Here is a 27107-nt window from a genome sequence, read left to right on the forward strand (position 1 = left end):
TGTAGTTTTAAAAATATGTTAGATAAATACATGAGTGGGTGTGGGTGGGTGTGAGTTGGACCTGACTAGCTTGTGCTCCTGGGTCTGGTGCCGTGCTCCTTCCTTGAGTGGAGGTGATCAGACTAGGTGGGTCATTGGGCTAATCCGCGGTGGGACATGGACCTGCTCCTCATTGGTCAGTAGGTCTGTTGCAGTGTTCTTTCTTATGTGCTTATGTTCTAAAGTGGAGAGAGACAGAATGTTCCAGAGACGAGACACAGCAACAAAGAGACACAGCTGGAAAGTGAGGACACAGATGAATCACATGGATGTTAGGAAGTATTTCTTCAGTCACAGAGTAGTCAGGAAGTGGAATAGTTTGGGAGGCGATGTAGTGGAGGCAGGATCCATTCATAACTTTAAGCAGAGGTATGATAAAGCTCATGGTGTGGGGAGAGTGACCCAGTAGTGGCCAGTGAAGAGGCGGGGCCAGGAGCAATGACTCGACCTCTTCAATCACAACTAGGTGAGTACACACACACACACCAGAGCCGGGCAGAGCAACAAGCACAATCACAAACTGAACCACCCTCAGAACCCTACAGCCAAACACACTATCCTTATATAAATCACAATCCACTCTCACAGCTCCCACCCCACACTATGCCAGGTCCCCCATTTCCCCAAAATCCACAAGCCCCCAGAACAGTGTTGGAGAGGAAACTAAAGGTATGCTACGTCAACACTGATGGAATAACGAGTAAGTGGGAGGAGTGGCACGAAGGAATCAAAGAGGCATTTCCGGACATCATAGCTCTCACAAAAACCAAGCTCACAGGAATGATAACAGATGCCATCTTTCCAAATGGATATCAGATTCTGAGGGAATAAAGAGGGAACAGAAGGGGTGGAGGAGTGGCACTGCTCATCAGAAACCAATGGGATTTTGAGGCGCTGGAGAGAGGAGACAGAGGAGAAGCAAGAGACTATATAATAGGGACACTTCATTTTGGAGATCCCAAGGTGGTAATTGCAGTGATGAATAGCCCACCACAGAAAAGTAGGAGGCCAAGACAAGAATATGATGAAAGCAATAGATCAATGGCTCATACACTAGATGAGGTGGCCAGACGGGTCCCCATGGACAGGGCAGAGTTACTGGTTGTGGGTGATTTCAACTGCAAGAAGATAGGTGGGAAAACCTGGAGCCACATGGGGGACCAGAAATATAGAGGGCTATGATGATGGAGGTGATACTGGAAAATCTCATGCATCAACATGTTAGGGACAATACCAGAGAAAGAGAGGAGAGGATGAACCAGCAAGACTGGGTCTCATATTCACCTCGAGTAGTTCAGATATTGAAGACATCACATATGAAAGGCCCGTTGGAGCTAGTGATTACTTGGTCCTGAGCTTCGAATACATAGTAGAGTTACGAGTGGAGAAGGAAGCAGGACGAGTAGGACGGGAGAAACCATGCTACAAAAGAGGGGACTACACAGGCTTGATAAATTTCCTGGATGAGAAATGACAGAAGGGATAGATTCAGAGGTATCCCTGTCTGCAAATGATGTGAAGTTAATGCGACGAAGGCAAACCGATGAGGGGTCAGGTAGGACTACAAAGGTATCTAGACAAACTGCAAGCATGGTCCAACAACTGGCTCCTGGAGTTTAACCCCACCAAGTGCAAGTTATGAAGACTGGGAAAGGTCCAAGAAGACCACAGACAGAGTACAGGCTAGGGAGCCAAAGACCGCAAAACCCACTTAAGGGATAATGTCTTGGGGTGAGTGTAATAACGAGCACATCTCCAGAGGCGCACATCACCCAAATAACTCCAGCATTTGGGCGTCTGGCAAACCTAAGAATAGCGTTTCGACACCTTAATAAGGAATCGTTCAAGACTCTGTACACCGTGTACGTCAGGCCCATATTAGAGTATGCAGCACCAGATAACAGGGATATCTTGCTACTCCTACTTACACTTTGGTCACACTTCACAGACACGCACATGCATATATATATATATATACATACATCTAGGTTTTTCTCCTTTTTCTAAATAGCTCTTGTTCTTCTTTATTTCTTCTATTGTCCATGGGGAAGTGGAAAAGAATCTTTCCTCCGTAAGCCATGCGTGTCGTATGAGGCGACTAAAATGCCGGGAGCAATGGGCTAGTAACCCCTTCTCCTGTAGACATTTATTGAAAAAGAGAAGAAGAAAAACTTTATAAAACTGGGATGCTTAAATGTGCGTGGATGTAGTGCGGATGACAAGAAACAGATGATTGCTGATGTTATGAATGAAAAGAAGTTGGATGTCCTGGCCCTAAGCGAAACAAAGCTGAAGGGGGTAGGGGAGTTTCGGTGGGGGGAAATAAATGGGATTAAATCTGGAGTATCTGAGAGAGTTAGAGCAAAGGAAGGGGTAGCAGTAATGTTAAATGATCAGTTATGGAAGGAGAAAAGAGAATATGAATGTGTAATTCAAGAATTATGTGGATTAAAGTAAAGGTTGGATGCGAGAAGTGGGTCATAATAAGCGTGTATGCACCTGGAGAAGAGAGGAATGCAGAGGAGAGAGAGAGATTTTAGGAGATTTTAAGTGAATGTATAGGAGCCTTTGAACCAAGTGAGAGAGTAATTGTGGTAGGGGACCTGAATTCTAAAGTAGGAGAAACTTTTAGAGAGGGTGTGGTAGGTAAGTTTGGGGTGCCAGGTGTAAATGATAATGGGAGCCCTTTGATTGAACTTTGTATAGACAGGGGTTTAGTTATAGGTAATACATATTTTAAGAAAAAGAGGATAAATAAGTATACAAGATATGATGTAGGGCGAAATGACAGTAGTTTGTTGGATTATGTATTGGTAGATAAAAGACTGTTGAGTAGACTTCAGGATGTACATGTTTATAGAGGGGCCACAGATATATCAGATCACTTTCTAGTTGTAGCTACACTGAGAGTAAAAGGTAGATGGAAGACAAGGAGAATAGAAGCATCAGGGAAGAGAGAGGTGAAGGTTTATAAACTAAAAGAGGAGGCAGTTAGGGTAAGATATAAACAGCTATTGGAGGATAGATGGGCTAATGAGAGCATAGGCAATGGGGTCGAAGAGGTATGGGGTAGGTTTAAAAATGTAGTGTTAGAGTGTTCAGCAGAAGTTTGTGGTTACAGGAAAGTGGGTGCAGGAGGGAAGAGGAGCGATTGGTGGAATGATGATGTAAAGAGAGTAGTAAGGGAGAAAAAGTTAGCATATGCGAAGTTTTTACAAAGTAGAAGTGATGCAAGGAGGGAAGAGTATATGGAGAAAAAGAGAGAGGTTAAGAGAGTGGTGAAGCAGTGTAAAAAGAGAGCAAATGAGAGAGTGGGTGAGATGTTATCAACAAATTTTGTTGAAAATAAGAAAAAGTTTTGGAGCGAGATTAACAAGTTAAGAAAGCCTAGAGAACAAATGGATTTGTCAGTTAAAAATAAGAGAGGAGAGTTATTAAATGGAGAGTTAGAGGTATTGGGAAGATGGAGGGAATATTTTGAGGAATTGTTAAATGTTGATGAAGATAGGGAAGCTGTGATTTCGTGTATAGGGCAAGGAGGAATAACATCTTGTTGGAGTGAGGAAGAGCCAGTTGTGAGTGTGGGGGAAGTTCGTGAGGCAGTAGGTAAAATGAAAGGGGGTAAGGCAGCCGGGATTGATGGGATAAAGATAGAAATGTTAAAAGCAGGTGGGGATATAGTTTTGGAGTGGTTGGTGCAATTATTTAATAAATGTAAGGAAGAGGGTAAGGTACCTAGGGATTAGCAGAGAGCATGCATAGTTCCTTTGTATAAAGGCAAAGGGGATAAAAGAGAGTGCAAAAATTATAGGGGGATAAGTCTGTTGAGTATACCTGGTAAAGTGTATGGTAGAGTTATAATTGAAAGAATTAAGAGTAAGACGGAGAATAGGATAGCAGATGAACAAGGAGGCTTTAGGAAAGGTAGGGGGTGTGGACCAGGTGTTTACAGTGAAACATATAAGTGAACAGTATTTAGATAAGGCTAAAGAGGTCTTTGTGGCATTTATGGATTTGGAAAAGGCGTATGACAGGGTGGATAGGGGGGCAATGTGGAAGATGTTGCAAGTGTATGGTGTAGGAGGTAGGTTACTGAAAGCAGTGAAGACTTTTTACGAGGATAGTGAGGCTCAAGTTAGAGTATGTAGGAAAGAGGGAAATTTTTTCCCAGTAAAAGTAGGCCTTAGACAAGGATGTGTGATGTCACCGTGGTTGTTTAATATATTTATAGATGGGGTTGTAAGAGAAGTAAATGCGAGGGTCTTGGCAAGAGGCGTGGAGTTAAAAGATAAAGAATCACACACAAAGTGGGAGTTGTCACAGCTGCTCTTTGCTGATGACACTGTGCTCTTGGGAGATTCTGAAGAGAAGTTGCAGAGATTGGTGGATGAATTTGGTAGGGTGTGCAAAAGAAGAAAATTAAAGGTGAATACAGGAAAGAGTAAGGTTATGAGGATAACAAAAAGATTAGGTGATGAAAGATTGGATATCAGATTGGAGGGAGAGAGTATGGAGGAGGTGAACGTATTCAGATATTTGGGAGTGGACGTGTCAGCGGATGGGTCTATGAAAGATGAGGTGAATCATAGAATTGATGAGGGAAAAAGAGTGAGTGGTGCACTTAGGAGTCTGTGGAGACAAAGAACTTTGTCCTTGGAGGCAAAGAGGGGAATGTATGAGAGTATAGTTTTACCAATGCTCTTATATGGGTGTGAAGCGTGGGTGATGAATGTTGCAGCGAGGAGAAGGCTGGAGGCAGTGGAGATGTCATGTCTGAGGGCAATGTGTGGTGTGAATATAATGCAGAGAATTCGTAGTTTGGAAGTTAGGAGGAGGTGCGGGATTACCAAAACTGTTGTCCAGAAGGCTGAGGAAGGGTTGTTGAGGTGGTTCGGACATGTAGAGAGAATGGAGCGAAACAGAATGACTTCAAGAGTGTATCAGTCAGTAGTGGAAGGAAGGCGGGGTAGGGGTCGGCCTAGGAAAGGTTGGAGGGAGGGGGTAAAGGAGGTTTTGTGTGCGAGGGGCTTGGACTTCCAGCAGGCATGCGTGAGCGTGTTTGATAGGAGTGAATGGAGACAAATGGTTTTTAATACTTGACGTGCTGTTGGAGTGTGAGCAAATAACATTTATGAAGGGATTCAGGGAAACCGGCAGGCCGGACTTGAGTCCTGGAGATGGGAAGTACAGTGCCTGCACTCTGAAGGAGGGGTGTTAATGTTGCAGCTTAAAAACTGTAGTGTAAAGCACCCTTCTGGCAAAACAGTGATGGAGTGAATGATGGTGAAAGTTTTTCTTTTTCGGGCCACCCTGCCTTGGTGGGAATCGGCCGGTGTGATAATAAAAAAAAAAAATAATAATAATAATATCTTTATTTCTACAAGTACATGTACAAGGTATACAGGCTGCTGAGCATTTTAGGCAAATTAGAACAGTTTCATCCCAGGGTGCGACCCACACCAGTCGACTAACACCATTTTACTGATGGGTGAACAGGAAAGCAGGAGTCTTATGGAAACACGTTTCCGTGGGATCGACCCCCGGCAAGAAATTAGAGAAAGTGCCGTGGTGCAACAAGACTAGTCCCGGAGCTAAAGGATGTATCTTACGAGGAGAGGTTAAGGGAAATGGAGCTGACGACACTGGAATACAGGAGGGACAGGGAGGACATGATAACTACATAAAATTCTGAGAGGAATTGACAAGGTGGATAGGGACAGGGTGTTTCAGGGATGGGACACAGCAACGAGAAGTCACAACTGCAAGTTGAAGACCCAGATGAGTCACAGGGATGTTAGGAAGTATTTCTTCATTTATAAAGTTGTCAGGATGTGGAACAATCTGGAGAGTGATGTAGTGGAAGAAGAGATACGGTAAAGCTCATGGAGCAGGGTGAAAGTGTATCTAGTAGCCACCAGTGAAGAGGCGGGGCCGGGAGCTGTGACTCTACCTATGCAACCACAAATAGGTGAGTAGAAATAGGTGAATACACAGACTCTAAGTAGACTCATATTCACGCATACACTTTCACTTTCCATCTGTCTGTTTATTTCCTATGTCGATATAGTCTCACCTGCAGCCTAGTGTAGTTCATATAGAGGTAGTCCTTGCAGAGACCATCGCACAGTTCTTCACCGCACTCCTTACAGGTGGGGAACCTGGTCTCAGGGAGGGACCCACGTCCAGGAACCACCTGAAATGACACATTGTAATATAAACCTATAGATAACTAGTTTTACAAGTAGGTTCGGATATTAGCTTAAGCTGCAGTTCTATATTTTAATTAAGTCACTGGATGGCGAAACGTCTACAATATAGATACCCAGGTGTTGCACATGTTTCAAATTTCCCATAATATAATTGCTTTAATTCTACAAGTACATGTACAAGGTATACAGACCTAGCTGACATCAGTGACATACTACTATATAGAAAGCCGCTTGTTATGCAGAGCATTTCGGGCTAATTAGGTTAGTTTTGTCCCAGGATGCGAATCACACCAGTCGACTAACACCCAGGTATCCATTTTATATTGATGGGTGAACATGGACAGCAGGTGTCTTATGGAAACACTTCCTAATGTTATCCAGCCATACCGGAGATTCGAACTCCGGACCTCAGTGTGTGAGGTGAGTGCGCTAACGATCGAGCGACGGGGCACCGATAACAGAACTCAGAAATTCTCAAAGGCTGCAAACATTTTGAACAACGAAGAGAAACATTAGATAGAGAAATGGCGAACGTTGAGCTCAACATAAATTCTTCATACAGAATTCAGGAGAAACAGAAAGAGCAAAGAGTCATAAATAAAATTCATCGAAAAACGAAACAACATTTAGTTCCTGGCCGTTAATTAAAGATGGAACATAACCTGAAGACAACAAAGATATGAGTGAAATTCTTAAGTCACAGTACGACTCTCTTCAGTCAGCCACTAATCAACTAAAGGACTGACGACCTATATGAGCTTATTTATGAACGACATGCAAAACGCTTCAGACATCTCAGAAATTTCTGATATAACCCTAACGCTACTTGAGTTCGAAGCAATAAATTACGTACCCGTGTATACTGCCCATTGCCCAGACTCGTGGAACTCCATATTCATCAAGAATAGCAACCGCTATCTTATACCATAAATATTGTATTAAGAAGAAGCCTGGACACTAGAATCATCCCACTATCATTAAAAAACCACCGCGATAGCCGCATTCCATAAAGGTGGCAGCAAAGCAGTGACACAGCATCACCAAAATTTTTGTGGGGTTCTAAGATGCAAGATTGAGAATAACATTGAATCACAGTCACTGCACAACCCAGCTGCTGGACCATTAGCGTTGGTCTTGGATACACTGAAAGATAAGCACAAGTGCGACCATGGAGTAACTGGATACAAAGTGCCTACAAACGGAATAACAAGAAAGGTGGGTAGACGAATATTTAACTTTCTAACAAACAGAACCCAAAGAATAAAAGTGAACAGAGTGAAATCTGAAACTACCATAGTAAAAGGTTCTGTCCCTTATTGATCTTTCTCAAACTCTTATTTGACAGACAGGGACATAAACCATAGCATCATATCATCCTTTCCAGACAATACAAGAATTTTTCTGAAAGTGGCATCCGTGTACGACATAACAAGACTCTAACCTAATATAAACCAAATCTTCCAGTAGACAGCTGACAACACGATGTTCAGTGAGGGCAAATTCCAGTTCCTATGTTAATTAAAATTGAGGAAATAAAAACGAGCTCAGAGTACAGCACATACTCAAATCACTCAACAGAGCAGAAGTGTAATGTGAAAGACTTGGGAGTAATAACGTCAGAGGATCTCACATTCAAGGATCATAACAATATTACTATTGCAGCTGCATGGAAAATGATAGGTTGGACAACCAGAACTTTCAAAACAAGAGATGCCAAGATAATGATGATACTTGTCAGGTCACTCGTCCTCTCTCGACTGTAATTTAGCATGTCCTACATGGCAAGCAAAACTGCAGAACACGAAAATGTACAAAGAAACCTTCATAGCTCATGTAACTTCAATCAAACACAGAAGAATCTGGAGGGATTTCTCCGAAACCTGCACATCGAAATCACTCGTTACGAAAGCACTAGGCTTAGCAGACGGTGCATGATTCCTTCTATGATAAACAGGAGGATGATTAGTACAGTGAAAAAGAACTCATTAAGTGTAAAGGTACCACGACGCTTCAACATTCTCCCCTAGTTGTCTTCAAGAGGGAACATGATAAATTCCACAAGACAGTCCTTGAGCAGCTGGTCTTTGGCGCATAAGTTGGACTGAGGGCGGCGAGCACTAACAACTTGAGGCAGCAACTAGGAGGCCTAGTCTGGGACCGAGCCGGGGAGAGGTGACCCCTAGAAGCGACTACAGGTAACTCACAGCTACCCTAATAACGTGAGAGGTTTCGCCTCTGAAGTTCAGTTATACAGTATAAATGTCTAGTACTTTTCTTTACACTTTCAGGGATGTTAATGAATACGAAATTGATATGGCAATATCAACAAGCCCATGCTATGCTGAAATGACAAAAAAATAACCATTATGTTCTTTGGCTATTATCAAGTCATTATCAAGTTTGTGAAGTGATCATGTTAAGTAACTAGCCAATGGTCCAAGTTGGACCTAAACGTCCTCATAAGCTTCTTTCTCCTATGTGTAATGTTCCAGTGACAGTATTGTGCCTTTCTGTTTTCTTTAAGTAAGAGTCGTGTGTGTTGCATGTTCGGGGCTACGTTGTTACTCTACTGTAGTGTTCTGACACATTTTGCCACAAAATTAAACCTTCATCACCCACTACCACCACCTTTCTCTCTCTCTCTCTCTCTCTCTCTCTCTCCCTGTTTATACACAGGGTTTGACAAGGTTAGGTTAAGGATCCCTAGCTTTATTGACAAGCTATTTACAAGTTAAGGATTCCTAACTTTATTGACAAGCTAAGAGCTATTATCTACATCAGCCATTTGTGGGCCAGCATTTTCATTTGATCAACTGACTTTATCTCGTTGACATCATAAGGCTGTACGAATGTGTTCCAGACTAGAGTCATCCTGGGTATAAATGATCTCAGATGAAGTGATGCTCTGGAGAAGGGTACAGCCAGAGTGAAGTTGCTGCTTTCTGCCCGTCTTGTGGTATAGAAGCTTGCTTATCGCTGTCCTCGAAGTGGAGCGAAGTGTGGTATTTTGACAATGTTGGCCTTGTACATAACAGAAGGCCATCCACATCCCTCCTGTGTTGAAGGCTCTGCTGAAATGACAGATCTATCCAGAATGGGTCCAGGCGAGAGATGAGACGTCTTGCTCTGTTCTCTACTCTGTTAAGCACTCGCAGATGAGAGGGGAAGGCAGGCAAACCAAGAAAGTGGAGCATACTCAGCGTGTGAACGTACTTGTGCCTCATACAGAATCTTGCAACCCCTATTGTCCAGCAGATGCGAGATACGTCGAAGTGCTGTAAGCTTCCTGGCTGCCTTGTTTGCAAGATTTGCAACGTGGTTCCTCATGGTCAGTTTGGAGTCAAATTTAACCCCAAGGATATCAACTTCTTTCCCAGGTACCAACACTCTCCCATTCATACTTACTACTGCTCCAGCATTACCATCATGATGCTTGGAGACCATCATCATTTGTTTTCTCAGGTGCAAATGTTACTTGCCATAATTTTCCCCAAGCTGATATAGCTCTTAGCTGGTGATTAATGTAGCTTAGAGCAGCTGGCATTTCTTCTCTTGGATAAGTAAATGTCAGAGTACAGTCGTCTGCATATCCATGGGATTCTGGGATGAAATGAAGGTCATTGAAGTAGACATTCCATGACAATGGTCCCAGCAAAATTCCTCGTGGAACACTTGCCCCAATAGGATGTCTTGTTGATTCTGTTCCATCGAGAACTACCCTTAGAGATCTACCACGAGGGTAATCACTGAGGAGACATAGAGTAGAGCCTGCAATTCACAGTTCTTGCAGTTTTGCCAAGAGCCCCTGGTGCCACACTCGGTCGAAAGCACCGGTAATGACCAGTGCTACCACACAGCTGACATGGGATTCATCCACTGACTGGTACCATTTAGTGGAGAGGTTTAACAACAGATCAGCAGCAGAGTAAACTTTCATGACACGTAACCAAAAAACTCTGTCATTTGTTTTGAGATTATTGTCTCAAGGATCTTTCCAGTGACTGACAGGAGTGACACTGGTCTGTAGTTGCTGATTTCTGCTCTGCTCTTCTTTTTGTGAACAGGGACTACATTTGCCTCTTTCCACAGAGAAGGCCATTTACTCTGTACTAGGCACTGCTGAAAGATGCGAGTTAGAGGTGCTGCTAGCTGGTCTGCATATCTTCTCAGCAATCTTGGGCTCAACTTGTTTGGGCCCACAGCCTTTTCTTTGTCAAGCGATTGAAGAAGGAAATGCACCTCCTCCTGCCTTATTGTCACCACTGACAGTTTTGACACCAAGGAGGGTACCTTGCTGAATCAGTAACTTGCATTTTGGTAGCAAAGTGTTTGGCAAAGAGGTCCGCTTTCTCTTGACTACTAGTAGAGGTGGTCCCATCCTGCTGATTTAGAGGTGGAATGAGTTCATCAGGCAGATAACCTTGTCTGTCCTTGACCAGGGACCACCAGGTTTTGGAGCCTACTCTACCTGTTGCTAGCTTTCTTTTTGTGTCCACCTCCCATTTAGCAATGGTCCACTTTTGAACGTCACCCACATGCCTGTGCAATTTCCTGTTATATGTGGTAGGATGCCTCTTATACCTTTGCCATGCCTTGTACTTAGCAAACCAAGGCTGATCTGTAGGCTTCGTCACATATTGCCGGTGAGGAATGTGTTGTTCTTGTAGATTAAGGATGTGTCCAGTGAAGGATTTCACTTGGTTGTCAACATCCCCTTGAAGAAGAGCATTCCAATCAGTGGTGGCGAGCTCAGAGCAAAGTGCTGGCCAATTATATCTTTCCCATCTCCCTCTCTTTCCCCCTCTGTCTCTCCTTCTCTCCCTCTCTCCACTTTCTCTCTCTCTCTCTCTCACCCTCTCTCTAACTCTCTCTCTCTCTCTCTCTCTCTCTCTCTCTCTCTCTCTCTCTCTCTCTCTCTCTCTCTCTCTCTCTCTCTCTCTCTCTCTCTCTCTCTCTCTCTCTCTCTCTCTCTCTCTGCTTCACATGACCTCTACACAAATTAAGTTATGTTCTGATAAACTTTATAGGACTGATAAAGGCCTTAGTAGGTAAAATGTTTCTTTAATACTATATCGTAAGTCCTTCACGTGTGTCTTTGCTCAGTTTTGATCTTAACAAAATTGGTTCAGACTTAAGACTGAAAGGGCAGGTTCTAGTCAGACATGTATTAAACAATAGAACATTTTATTTAGGAAACATTTCGCCCACTTGGTACTGATACCTAGAACTTTTTAAGTTCATGGCAGTTTATCGCGAGAGTCAAGAAATGTTGTCATAAAAGTGAGCTTTGATAGATGAGTTGATCAACAGTGATAATGTTGAGTGTTTGTGTCTCAGACACGATAACTTACATCAACAGTGATAATGTTGAGTGTTTGTGTCTCAGACACGATAACTTACATCAACAGTGATAATGATGAGTGTTTGTGTCTCAGACACGATAACTTACATCAACAGTGATAATGATGAGTGTTTGTGTCTCAGACACGATAACTTACATCAACAGTGATAATGTTGAGTGTGTCTCAGACGCGATAACTTACATCAACAGTGATATTGTTGAGTGTTTGTGTCTCAGACACGATAACTTACATCAACAGTGATAATGATGAGTGTTTGTGTCTCAGACACGATAACTTACATCAACAGTGATAATGTTGAGTGTTTGTGTCTCAGACACGATAACTTACATCAACAGTGATAATGTTGAGTGTTTGTGTCTCACACACGATAACTTACATCAACAGTGATAATGATGAGTGTTTGTGTCTCAGACGGGATAACTTACATCAACAGTGATAATGATGAGTGTCAGCATAGTTGCTGAATCCCCTTACATGTGTTGTATAGATTAGCTGAGCATTATAGTATCATCCATGTGTTTATATAGAAGACCCCTTAGGCCTGTGACTGTATGACGTCACGAGATGCAGCTTGAGTGTGAGCTAGCTACCTCGGTCTCAGTCAGCGTTTGACATAGGCTAGGACAAGGCAGAGGCTGGGCTCCATCTCCCATCATCACAGTCTGACAATATATCGTTACCATCCAACAAGTGTGTCTACCTTCAACCCTCGATAGGGTTGACCCGAGTTTGCAAAATAAGCCAGCTTCCAGTCTGTGGTGGGGGAGTCAGAACAACTGAGTCCAGTCCAGCCTAGCCTACTCCATTCAGTTCTTTTGCCTGCCAAGCCAGCTTCCACCTCTGCTGTGCTCATCGTGAGAAGTTCTCAAGCTATTCTGTGTGAAGGGTTAAGATAAGCCAGGTCTTACCCCAGTACTCAAGCAAGCCACGTGAGTACAGTCTTCATCGCTTGTGATTCAAGCTCCAAGCCATTCTGAGTGCTCTTTTTCATCCTTGTGGTGTTGTGGTATTTCGTGGGTGTATTTTAAGCCAGCCGGCTTAGAATTATCTTCGCGGCAGTGTGGTTGTCCTCAGTGAGGCTTACGCCGTTCAACCCATAGGCCCACTCACCACGTGTGTCTCACCACCCCCGGTCTTAGCCCGGTTAAGAACTCACCAAGCCATTATCCCACTCACCCAACCTCTACCAGTGTTTTGGTACACTACTAGGGGTTATAGCACCATATTTCAAGGACCACATAGGGGGTCAAGAGCTAGAGAGTGAAAGCCTCCTGTGTGTGTCTATCGTCGATTTAAGTGCAATTCTACGATCAAGTGTGCTGAGGAGCAGTGAGTCAGCAACCAGTCTCCTCTACACTCCACTACCATCAACCTTATTCTTCACCAAGTCGTTACAGCGATAATATTTTTCATAGAGACATTTGCGAGTGTTGAGACATTTCTTTTGTGTTTCCAGTGATTTTTTTTTCTCTTAGTGACATTCAGTGACTCTCGATCAGACTCAGTGTTTGTTTGCAATAATCTTTTTATCTCCTTAATTCAGTGTTAATTTTCGTGCATTATCTTATGTCTGTTGTGTTGTGTGTCTTTTTATACACTTGAAGTAAGTACTTAGTGTTTTTCCTTTGTTGTGTGTGCAACATATGAGCAGTATAGAACTTGTGTTTACACTTCAGAATCACCTAGTGCTCTCAGTGATCCAGTGAATTAATTCAGTAATTTATTTAGTTGTGTTCTGTATCACAACCCAGTGTTGTCTCAGTTATATATAATTTTTTCATCCCAGCATTTGTGTATTCTTGTTTTGTTCCCTGTGTGTTGAACATTCTTGTGTTCATATTCTTTCATTTAGCCAGTGTCTAATTTGTCTTATTTCCAGAGACAATAGTGCCATTGTTTTGTGCAAGATAATTATTGTCTTATCAAATTTTTCACACATCAAGTTTCATTGCAAGAAAATTCTAGTATTGTGTTTATGTTGATGTGTTGTGTTCTGCATCACTGTAAGTGTTCAAACCTTTTTGTTCTGTGTTTTAGCACCTATTATTTTTCATGTTTCATTGAACAAATTCACTCCTAGTGCAATTTTTAAGTTATTCTTTTAGAGAAAATTGTTCTTTTGCTTGTTAAGTGTTGCTTGAGTGCAGTTAAGAGTCAAAGTGATTGAGGTGTATAAATGGAAGACAGGAATAAATAAAGGGGATGTAAATAGTGTGCTGAAAATATCTAGCCTAGACAGGACTCGCAGCAATGGTTTTAAGTTAGAAAAATTCAGATTCAGGAAGGATATAGGAAAGTACTGGTTTGGTAATAGAGTTGTGGATGAGTGGAACAAACTCCCAAGTACCGTTATAGAGGCCAGAACGTTGTGTAGCTTTAAAAATAGGTTGGATAAATACATGAGTAGATGTGGGTGGGTGTGAGTTAGACCTGATAGCTTGTGCTACCAGGTCGGTTGCCGTGTTCCTCCCTTAAGTCAATGTGACCTGACCTGACTAGGTTGGGTGCATTGGGTTAAGCCGGTAGGAGACTCGGACCTGCCTCGCATGGGCCAGTAGGCCTTCTGCAGTGTTCCTTCGTTCTTATGTTCTCAGTTCATTCCTTGATATATTTCTTTTCTTGTGTGTGTAATAATTTTATTATTGCACATTGACTCATTTTGCAATAATTCTTGTGCAAATATTGTGTTGCCATTAAAGTTTTTCTTGCAGAAATTTTATGCAGTGTTGTGCAGTACTTTTTGATTAGCATTTGTTATTTACAATACTGCTACAGTTTATATCAGTGCAGTTTCATATGCTCTGTTCTGTGCATAATATTTTATTCTATCTGTGCCATTTTATTTTATTTCAGTGAATTGTGTCCCAGTTTGTTTTATTTTTGCACAAGCTTTATTGAGTCCATTTCATCATTTTATTGTGTGTTTCCCTGTTGCATTGAAAGTAAAGACAACTCATTGTGCCATTCATTCAATTTAAAGTAAAAGTTGAGCAAATCAGATTTGAGTAAAGTACAAGTTCTCTTGATTTTCAAAGTGTTTTTCATTCAATTGCGCATTTTTCTTGTATGAGTTTCTTTGCTTACAGTGTGACCTGTCAATTTTTAATTACTTATGCAGAATAGTTAAGCATTTTCTTCCCATTTAAGCTTATTGTGTCATTCTCTCTATTTTTCTTGCCTTTATGTCCTTCAGTAGTTCCCTGAGAACATGTCCCAGTCACTTTTGAACTTTCACTTAGTGTATCATGCCAGTCAAAGTCAATATGAATCAGTCCACAGTACCAACATTTCCTTACTGACTGAAAGACAATACCTAGCCCTTGAGCAATGAGTTTGTTCTCACAGATTGTATCTGAGATTTGTTAAAGTTCTGCGAAATGTGAAGTTCAGATTAAGTTCCTATAGATTCGTTCATTACTTATTAACGTAGCCGAGCGGTCAGGCACTAGTAACTCTGTCACTCCCATCTGTGTTCCACCTACACCTTCAGACTTGCAAGATAGTGCTCCATTGCCTCAAGTGTCCGGGGACACTCAGACTGCTTTGAGTGCACAGCCTATCCCTGCAATGTCTGCTAGTTCGAGTAGTAGTTTCTCCACAGGGGATGCCTTGTCAGAAAACAATTACTTGAAACTAGTAATGCCATCTCTTGTTGATGTGACATGCTGTCTGCAGAAAGACGTCTCTGTTACAGCTAGTGCTCTCACTAGAGTGTCTGTTGTTGTTCCTAATGTTCCAGATGGTGATCCCATCCTAGTTGACAGTAATCAGTGCATTGTAAGAAGTTATTTCTCGAGTAACTTTCACATGTTGTTAACGTTTGTAAGTGAAGTTTCTTTATAGCTGATACCTCGTGTCACTGTGTGCGACTCAGATTGAATATCAGCATTGTTGACCGTGTTCATTTATTTTCTCCTGTGCTTGCAGTTTGAGATAGTAGATTCGTTCTCCCTTGCTCATATTGCGTGTTATAGCGTTAATTTTTTCAACCGGGGCGAGCCATCCACTCCACCGAGTTTGTTCATTACTCCAGTAAGAAAGAACCGATCCCTTGTGTTCTGGTGATTCGAGTCCTGCCCCAGGAAGATCTTAGTCTTACTGTGAAGCCACCAGCACCCATTAGTGACTTTGTAATGAGCCAGGAATTACTGTATCGAACAGCCGAGTTGGGTACTCCAAGTAGAAGAGTTTACCAGTTAGTAATTCCTCAGTCACTAGTGAACGTAGCTCTACAGCTAGTTCATGATGCACCAGGTGTTGCACACCCTGGTATGGATCGTTCTGTGAAACAAGCCAGAATGAAATACTTTTGGCCACGTATGGCAACTGACATTTCCGAGTATGTTAAGAAATGTAGTGTTTGTATGCAACATAAAGGAAATGTCAATGGTCCTAATCCAATCCAAGTGTACCCAACCACTAGCGAACCGTGGGAAAGAGTTGCCCTTGACTTGTTAACCAATTTTAAATGTTCCCTCCAAGGCAACAAACATCTGTGTGTTATGATAGACCATTTCACCAGATATTGTGAGTTAGTTCCTATCGCAGATAAGACTGCAGAGACAGTAGCTAAAGCGTTTAAAGAACGCATTATCTGCAGGCATACCACCCCTAAGTCCTTAGTAACAGATAATGGAGGTGAATTCTGTAATGAGATTCTTGAAAATTTGTGTACTTTGTACAAGATCTCTAAATCCACCGTTGTTCCTCATCATCCTGCCAGCAATGGGTTAGCCGAACAAACCAATAAGAAAGTACTTGATGTCCTGAGAGCCACTATCAACCCCAATAGTGAAACTTGGGATGAAGTCATACCAGATGTTCAATGTGCCATATATTCTGCTTACAATGCTTCCATAGGTGATACTCCACATCATGCATTGTATGGTGTAGACAAGCGTTTACCCTATGAGTTGTTATATTCCACTCCAAAACCTAATTACAACCCTGATGATTTCGTAGCAACTCGTACCAGCATGGCTCAAAGTGTTTTTAGAAGAATCTGTGAAACACTTCACAAATCAACAGCAGAATTTACTAGAGTAACTAATAGCCGTGCTAAGCCATCAAAAGTCAAAGTAGGTTCGAGAGTAATGCTGACAAATTTCAACAAAACATCCGCAATGCCTAAGCTCGATCAAAAGTTTGTCAGACCTTATCGAGTTGTAGAACATATCTCTGGTAATAAGTATAAGGTTAGAGAAATTAGTACTGGTAAGTACAAAGAATCGCATTTAGATCATATGAAATTAGTATGTGATGTTGATGATATTGCTACCCAGACTAATGTGACAGATGCTGAAAATCCTCTTGACTCTGTACCCTCTACCTCAGATACTCAGCCAGATAATCAACCTGAATGTCGTTACTCCTTGCGTACTCGACAAGTAATGAGAAACCCACAAGTATCTTTTGTAGATATTCGTTCAAGTCTCCCTCAGTCAAGGCATGTGTTAGCCATTGCAGAGGAATTCGATCCTCCCAGAGATGATAACCATTCTGCATATGTAAACCTCACCCTCGCAGAATTGGGTTTAAATGTACATAGTCTGTATAACTAGATGTCCGAGATGAAGTAAATTGTCAACTGTTTGTTATTAACTGATTAGCTTTCAGAATTTTTTTTTTTCGTATTCACGTTCCCTCCGTATTCTGAGAATTTGACAGTAATGATCTGAGTGCGCACCAGATGCCTTTACTGCTAATTGAACCTTGTATATATATATTTATTCTTCCTCAGAATCCATAGAGTGCATGAATACAGATCGATCGATCAATTCCATCCCATATTGTACAATGATTTGTTCTTATAGTTTGAAATGCATTACGTTAAAACTCATTACGTTAAAAGTGATTACGTTAACACCCATTAAGTAAAACTCATTTTGTTAACATCCATTATGATACCATCCATTAGTTCTAAGTTATATATGAATTTGTTATTGAATAGAATCAGCCCAGAACCACCTGCCTGTTCAGCCTATAGATAGTAGTGTATGTCGAGACGACATACGTAACATGACCGAGCTGTCAGCATAGTTGCTGAATCCCCTTACATGTGTTGTATAGATTAGCTGAGCATTATAGTATCATCCATGTGTATATGTAGAAGACCCCTTAGGCCTGTGACTGTATGACGTCACGAGATGCAGCTTGAGTGTGAGCTAGCTACCTCGGATAAGTCGGCGTTTGACATAGGCTAGGACAAGGCAGAGGCTGGGCTCCATCTCCCATCATCACAGTCTGACAATATATCGTTACCATCCAACAAGTGTGTCTACCTTCAACCCTCGATATCTCCATTTAAGAACCCCTACGATATGAGTATTTGTGTCTCACACACGATAACTTACATCAACAGTGATAATGTTGAGTGTTTGTGTCTCACACACAATAACTTACATCAACAGTGATAATGTTGAGTGTTTGTGTCTCACACACGATAACTTACATCAACAGTGATAATGTTGAGTGTTTGTGTCTCACACACAATAACTTACATCAACAGTGATAATGTTGAGTGTTTGTGTCTCACACACAATAACTTACATCAACAGTGATAATGTTGAGTGTTTGTGTCTCACACACGATAACTTACATCAACAGTGATAATGATGAGTGTGTCTCAGACGCGATAACTTACATCAACAGTGATAATGTTGAGTGTTTGTGTCTCACACACGATAACTTACATCAACAGTGATAATGATGAGTGTGTCTCAGACGCGATAACTTACATGAACAGTGATAATGATGAGTGTTTGTGTCTCACACACGATAACTTACATCAACAGTGATAATGATGAGTGTGTCTCAGACACGATAACTTACATCAACAGTTTGGGCTTCTTCTACTCTTGTTCTGTCTCACTAACTTACTCTATCTCACTAATTCACTTTATCCCACTAACTTACTCTATCCCACTAACTCACTCTATCTCACTAACTTACTCTATCTCACTAACTTACTCTATCTCACTAACTCACTCTATTTAACTAACTTACTCTATCTCACTAACTCACTCTATTTAACTAACTTACTCTATCTCACTAATTCACTCCGTCCCATTAACTTACTCTATCCCACTAACTAACTCTATCCCACTAACTCACTTTATTCCACTAACTCTGTCCCACTAACTCACACTATCCCACTAACTCACTCTTTCTCACTAACTCACTCTATCTCACTAACTTTATTCCACTAACTTTTTTCCCACTAGCTTATTCCACTAACTCTATCCCACTAACTATTTCTCACTAACTAACTCTATCCCACTAACTCACTTTATTCCACTAACTCTGTCCCACTAACTCACACTATCCCACTAACTCTTTCTCACCAACTCACTCTATCCCACTAACTTTATTCCACTAACTTTATTCCCACTAACTTTATTCCCACTAACTAACTTTATTCCATTAACTCTATCCCACTAACTCTTTCTCACTAACTCACTCTGTCTCACTAATTCACTTTATTCCACTAACTCTATCTCACTTATTCATGATAATACCATTCATCTCGGGTTTATAGAGAAAGAATGGAAACCTATCTTTAGGGTAGGAATTCCACACGACTTGTGATACAGTTAGCTAATTAGCTAATTAGCTAATTAGGTTGTTAGTTGACAGTTCTTAGTTTCATACAAGGTTAAATCTACGAACTCTCGTATTTTATGTTAAAAAATAATTTCCCCATTAATCCTTCGTGAAACAAACAAATATGCCAAGAGGCAGAAACTCTGCTTATAATTTGTTTAATTTCTGTTTCTCCTGACAATTCTGTGTGGATCTCTCGCCTTGTGTTCAGTCAGCAACTACATACTTCCGGAGGTGTATGTAGGTTCTGACTGACTGAGATGTATGTCTCTCAGTGTATTTATGCTGAAAGTCAAGTTTAATCCATATTTTAGATATTAAAATATTCCTGAATGGGACTGAATAGGTTACATACAGGATTTAAACCAACTTAGCCAATGCTAGATGTGGCCAACACCAAGTATTTTATAGCTTATTCGGCGTTCATCAAGCAAGCACTTCTTACATTCCTTCTGTACCAGCCACGATGGCAGTTATAGCGGCACTCAGTCACTATGTAATTAGCTACCAGATTTATACATCGATTAACTGAGCGAGGGGTAACTCCAGCTCAGTTATTGTTATACTTACACCCCTGGCTGAAGACAATTTTCTCGTTAGCAGCCTGAGAACACATATCAGTCTTTCTTGTATAAGTTATAAGCCAACAGCAGTGAATGAACTCGCTTTGCCATCTCATTATTAATCTGATTTACATTGTATTTTCCTATATTGTTGCTCTACTAGACTGTACATATTGTAAAGATTGGTTCTGAGAATATTCAGGTACTCAAAAAACTAAACTTGGTGCTTGTCTTTGCTTTTGTTCTCGTGGTTATTTCTTTATCGGGGGATTTAAATTACGGTCAGAAACTACAACTTTCATTTATACCTGTGCTCACAATGCTAGACACACTAACGTTAATTATGCTGTTCCACTACTTGCTCTCGTGTCTGACTGGAAGCTTGGAGGGCTGGAAAAATTGCAGAACGAAGCAATGAGGATCATCCTAGGGTGCCCTCATACTGCCAAAATTTTAAATATGCGGAAAGAATTTGATATTCCAAGCATCAGAGATCGTGTTACTGAAAGAAATATCCTCACTGGGGTCAGTATGCCTAAGCTAGCCCATTCAAACCCCTGCACAGGAGCCCTCCAAACTTTCCTCAACACTGGTGAACATCCTTTCAGATGGATCGAGAAAACTGGAACCGACCTCCGCATGAACATACATCGCCACTCCACCACCCTTCCGGGTCAACAGGAAGGGTAGTGGAGTGGTGATGGATGTCAGAGAAAATTTAAACTGTTGTGTTAGACAAGATATTAGATTAGAAACATCGAACACATAATCTGTTAGGCTACAGTTTCTAGAGAGCGTGAAAATTTAATTTTGGGTGTGATTTATAGGCCCCCAAACCATGATAGAGAGTGCAGTAAGCTGCTATGGGACGAAATTCATAAGGCACCTAGATATGAAAATATTCTTGTAATGGGAGATTTTAACTTTAAATAAATTGATTAGAACAATGTGACAGGAAATCTTGAGTCTAGTGACTTTCTTGATACGGTTCAGGATTGCTTTTTAAAACAGTTTGTGACAGAACCAACTAGAGGAAACAACTTGCTTGACTTGGTTCTTGCCAACAAAGAATCACTAATTAATAATCTTGAGGTTAATGATGAGCTTGGGGAAAGTGATCACAAATCACTTAGTTTCATTATATCATGGAATTACCCAGATATCTGCAATCAAATCTCTGTCCCAGACTTCCACCTGGCCGATTTCATGGGACTGAAAAATTACCTGGGTGGGCTGAATTGGGATGACCTGACTGTGGGTCAAGTTAGTGGTGTTGGTTGCCAATATGACGTTTTTCAGAGCATACTTCTAGCTGCCCAGACAACTTTTGTTCCGAGTAGGGAAATTGGATCTAATAAAAACGATCCCAAATGGCTAAGGTCGCAAGGGACTCGAAGACTAACCCAAAAGAGTTCTTGCAGGTATACATAGGGACAAGATAGGCCCATTTAAGAGCAACTCAGGTCAGATCACTGACAGTGATAAGAATATGTGTGAAATTTTCAATACTTACTTCCTCTCAGTTTTTACCCAGGAAGATACTAGCGAAATTCCAGAAATAATAAATTATGTAGAACAGGATGATAATAATCTATGCACGATTGGGGTAACTAGTGACATGGTCCTCAGACAAATAGAGAAATTAAAACCTAACAAATCCCCAGGTCCTGATGAACTGTTTGCAAGAGTTTTACAGAAATGTACAGAGGAACTTAGCATACCTTTGGCTAATCTTTTTAACATATCACTACAAACTGGCATAGTGCCAGATAAGTGGAAAATGGCAAACGTAATACCTATTTACCAGGCAGGTGACAGGTCCTTGGCTTCGAACTATAAACCACTGAGCCTTACCTCCATAGTGGGAAAATTTATGGAATCAATAATTGCCGAGGCAATTCGTAGCCATCTGGAAATGCATAAATTGATCAATGATTCTCAACACGGTTTTACAAAGGGGCGTTCCTGTCTTACGAATTTACAAACTTTTTTCACTAAGGTGTTTGAGGAGGTAGATCATGGTACTGAATATGATATTGTGTATATGGCTTTCGATAGAGTTCCACATCAGAAGCTATTGAGGAAACTTAAGGCACACAGAATAGGAGGAGAAACTTTTTCCAGGGTAGAGGGATGGTTGACAAATAGGCAGCAGAGAGTTTGCATAAATGGGGAGAAATCAGAATGGGGGCACGTCACAAGCGGTTAGTGTTGGGCCCCTTGTTGTTCACAATTTATATAAACGACATAGATGGGGAAATAATGATATAAACAAATTGCTGATGACACCAAAATAGGCCGTCCAATTCATTATAATGAGGACATTAGAGCACTCCAGGATGATTTGAATAGACTGATGCAATGGTCGGAGAAGTGGCAGATGCAGGTTAATATAGACAAATGCAAAGTTCTAAATGTTGTACAGTTAAATAACCATGCGACATATAAACTAAATAATATAGATCTTAATACTACTGATTGCGAAAAGGATTTAGGAGTTCTTGTTAACAGTAATCTAAAACCCAGACAACAGTGCATTAGTGTTCGCAATAAAGCTAACAGAATCCTTGGCTTCATGTCAAGAAGCATAAATAAGAGAAATCTTCAGGTTGTTCTTCAACTCTATATATCTTTGGTTAGGCCTCATTTAGATTATGTTGCACAGTTCTGGTCACCGTATTACAGAATGGATATAAATGCTCTGGAAAACGTACAAAGGAGGATGACAAAGTTGATCCCATGAATCAGAAATCTTCCCTATGAGGATAGACTAAGGGCCCTGAATCTGCACTTTCTACAAAGGCGTAGAATCAGGGGGGATGTGACTGAGGTGTATAAATGGAAAACAGGAATGAATATAGGGGATGTAAATATTTTTTATTTTTTATTAACACATCGGCCGATTCCCACCAAGGCAGGGTGCCCCAAAAAAGAAAAACTTTCATCATCATTCACTCCATCACTGTCTTGCCAGAGGGATACTTTACACTACAGTTATAAAACTGCAACATTAACACCCTTCCTTCAGAATGTAGACACTGGACTTCCCATCTCCAGGACTCAAGTCTGGCCTGCCAGTTTCCCTGAATCCCTTCATAAATGTTACTTTGCTCACACTCCAACAGCACGTCAAATATTAAAAACCATTTGTCTCCATTCACTCCTATCAAATACGCTCACGCACGCTTGTTGCAAGTCCAAGCCCCTCGCTCACAAAGCCTCCTAGGCCGACCCCTACCCCGCCTTCCCTCCACTACAGATTTATACACTCTCGAAGTCATTCTATTTTGTTCCATTCTCTCTACATGTCTGAACCGCCTCAACAACCCCTCCTCAGCTCTCTGGATAATAGTTTTGGTAATCCCACACCTCCTAATTTCTAAACTACGAATTCTCTGCATTATATTCACACCACACATTGCCCTCAGACATGACATCTCCACTGCCTCCAGCCTTCTCCTCGTTGCAACATTTATCCCTCATGCTTCACACCCATACAAGAGTGTTGGTACAACTATACTCTCATATAATTTGCACTTAGGAGTCTGTGGAGACAAAGTTCTTTGTCTCCACAGACTCCTAAGTGCACCACTTACCATTTTCCCCTCATGAATTCTATGATTCACCTCATCCTTCATAGACCCATTTACTGACACGTCCACTCCTAAATATCTGAATACATTCACCTAAAAATATCTAGCCTAGACAGGACTCGCAACAATGGTTTTAAGCTGGAAAAATTCAGATTCAGGAAGGATATAGGAAAGCACTGGTTTGGTAATAGAGTTGTGGATGATTGGAACAAGCTCCGAGTGCCGTTGTAGAAACTAAGACGTTGTGTAGTTTTAAAAATAGGTTAAATAAATACATGAGTAGGTGTGGGTGGGTGTGAGTTGGACCTGACTAACTGGTGCTACTGGTTCAGATGCCGTGCTCCTTTCTTAAGTGGAGGTGACCTGACTGGGTGGGCCATTGGTCTAAGCCGGGGGTTGATATGGACCTGCCTCGCATGGGGCAGTAGGCCTGCTGCAGTGTTCCTTCTTTCTTATGTTCTTAAGTAAGGCAACAGCGGCACTTCCCCGCTCCATGGGATATTACCCCGTTCTAAACTACCATTCCTCCATTTCCCCCCAAAATACTTCTTAAATCACAGCCAAAGCTTCGTCTTGGAGCCAAACAGAATGCCTTAAGCTGTATTGATAAGTTAGTCACACAGGACACTCTCTCACAAATTATTTACGTTAATGGTTCCGTTCACCAGTCCACTTGTGCAGCTGGTAGTGCTGCTGTTGTTATACAGAGTGATGGCTCTCATAAAGAAATTGGAGAACGTATCAATAAATGGGTCTTTACCCTTCAAACAGAACTGTTTGCCATACTCCTTGCACTCAGATGCGTCCATGTATCTAAGGCTGACACTTTACTTGTAACTGATTCTCTGTCATCCATAAATGCTTTAAACTCAGTAAGTAAAAATTGTGGCATGCTTGGTTAAGAAGCCAGAAACACGCATGGTAGGATTGTGGACAGTGGACTCAGAGTGCACATGCTGTGGATTCCATCTCACATTGGTCTTCAGATGCTTGATAGAATAATCTTGGGTTGTCAGGTAGCAGTTTGAGAACAATAATGCGAAAAAAAACTTCAAATGAACTTCATCGACTTAATTAAGACTCAGGGAGATTGACACCAGTCAGTCCATCTATCATCATTCCATCATGCAGGAGGAGCCACATGTCTATGGTGCATCCAACAAAATAAGCAGACTCTTGGATGTCACTACCGCCCGGCTCCGGCTGGGTTACAAGTATCTTTGGCAGGTTAAATCACCACCACCAGATGTAGACCAAACGAAATGTAAACTTTGCCAGATGGACTATTGTCACACCTTGCGTCATTATGTACTGGAGTGTGATCAAATTAATGAATTTAGAAGCAACTCACTCAGAAATATTCAAGAAATGGCAAAGTATTTTATCCATAGTGATATATTGCAGACCATTCTGGAGAAATACCCTGACTTTGCTAGCTGTAAATAAAGCATTACCACGTGTGTGTGTGTGTGTGTGTGTGTGTGTGTGTGTGTGTGTGTGTGTGTGTGTGTGTGTGTGTGTGTGTGTGTGTGTGTGTGTGTGTGTGTGTGTGTGTGTGTGTGTGTGTGCGTGTGTATGGTGTGTGTGTGTGTGTGTGTGTGTGTGTGTGTGTGTGTGTGTGTGTGTGTGTGTGTGTGTGTGTGTGTGTGTGTGTGTGTGTGTGTGCGCGCGCGCTAGTGTGGGTGTATGACCCACTTAATATTTGTATTTATAACTCATTACAATTGTGACCAGGTGTTGACGTGTCAGTGGTTCATTACTTTGTAATTTGCTCATGACTGTAACCATGTATAGGAGTGAGGCTGATTCATTACCTCTGTAACTTGCCATGATTGTGACCAGATCTACCTGGAGTTCATTACCTTTGTAACTAGTTCAGCTATCATAACTTTGGGGTCCAGTCCCTGGACCCATTATGTACCTCTGTAACCTTTTGACCACCGCCCACAGGATGGGTATGGGGTGACTACCGCCCACAGGATGGGTATGGGGTGACTACCGCCCACAAGATGGGTATGGGGTGACTACCGCCCACAGGATGGGTATGGGGTGACTACCGCCCACAGGATGGGTATGGGGTGACTACCGCCCACAGGATGGGTATGGGGTGACTACCGCCCACAGGATGGGTATGGGGTGACTACCACCCACAGGATGGGTATGTGGTGCCTACCGCCCACAGGATGGGTATGGGGTGACTACCGCCCACAGGATGGGTATGTGGTGCCTACCACCCACAGGATGGGTATGTGGTGCCTACCGCCCACAGGATGGGTATGGGGTGACTACCGCCCACAGGATGGGTATGTGGTGCCTACCACCCACAGGATGGGTATGTGGTGCCTACCGCCCACAGGATGGGTATGGGGTGACTACCGCCCACAGGATGGGTATGGGGTGACTACCGCCCACAGGATGGGTATGGGGTGACTACCGCCCACAGGATGGGTATGGGGTGACTACCGCCCACAGGATGGGTATGGGGTGACTACCGCCCACAGGATGGGTATGGGGTGACTACCGCCCACAGGATGGGTATGTGGTGCCTACCACCCACAGGATGGGTATGTGGTGCCTACCGCCCACAGGATGGGTATGGGGTGACTACCGCCCACAGGATGGGTATGTGGTGCCTACCACCCACAGGATGGGTATGTGGTGCCTACCGCCCACAGGATGGGTATGGGGTGACTACCGCCCACAGGATGGGTATGGGGTGACTACCGCCCACAGGATGGGTATGGGGTGACTACCGCCCACAGGATGGGTATGGGGTGACTACCGCCCACAGGATGGGTATGGGGTGACTACCGCCCACAGGATGGGTATGGGGTGACTACCGCCCACAGGATGGGTATGGGGTGACTACCGCCCACAGGATGGGTATGGGGTGACTACCGCCCACAGGATGGGTATGGGGTGACTACCGCCCACAGGATGGGTATGGGGTGACTACCGCCCACAGGATGGGTATGGGGTGACTACCGCCCACAGGATGGGTATGGGGTGACTACCGCCCACAGGATGGGTATGGGGTGACTACCGCCCACAGGATGGGTATGGGGTGCATAATAAACATATTAATCTAACATTGCAACTCACCGATCACCAACTATATAAGACACAAAAGTGGAATTAGGACATTTATTAATGAAACAATTTGCTCATCAGGGCTTTATTGCTTGTCCAGGCGGGCGAAATATTTCTTGAATAAATTTGTGAATATTTTTTAAGATTTTTTTGGCCAAAAGCAACAGTGACTTATTATTTAGGGTCACCGTGACTTTGTGACTCCCTCGTGAAGTCTTCTGAATGAGATGATAGTCAGGAAAAAGTGGCAGAAATTTAGGTCGAACCCGGAAAAACATTCTCATATGAAAAAATTTGGTGTCATTTGGTGGTGAAATAAATCCTAAATCATGCATTTAATTTAAAATCCCCATTTTCTTCAGAGGGCGTTGCTGGTGTTAATTTATATATCTTATCTGATCAAAACTGTGCTGTTTGCCTCTAATATTTCAAGTGTCGAGATTCATTAATTGGCAGACATGGTCTGGATGCACTTGCTAAATGCATTCAAAGTCGTGGAGACAGTGAACTACACATTTATCTTTCAGATAAGTCCCAAACTGACGAAGCCTATTTCATTCAGTTTGGAACCAGAACTGCAAATGTTCCACTTAACATAACGCTAAACGGATCACCCATCACAAGACTCACAGAGGGAAAATTCCTAGG

General features: G+C 42.2%; 1 protein-coding gene across 1 annotated transcript in view; it reads right to left on the reverse strand.

Annotated features, from left to right (window-relative positions):
- Positions 1 to 27107, reverse strand: part of LOC138853599 (uncharacterized) — a 228908-nt gene that overhangs the window by 20331 nt on the left and 181470 nt on the right. Inside the window, 3 exon segments of the mRNA XM_070091262.1 lie at positions 6113 to 6232; positions 8855 to 8910; positions 18631 to 18643. Coding sequence (XP_069947363.1) covers positions 6113 to 6232; positions 8855 to 8910; positions 18631 to 18643 — 189 coding nt within the window.

The sequence above is a fragment of the Cherax quadricarinatus genome, chromosome 34 (assembly GCF_038502225.1).
Source record: "Cherax quadricarinatus isolate ZL_2023a chromosome 34, ASM3850222v1, whole genome shotgun sequence".
NCBI lineage: Eukaryota > Metazoa > Arthropoda > Malacostraca > Decapoda > Parastacidae > Cherax > Cherax quadricarinatus.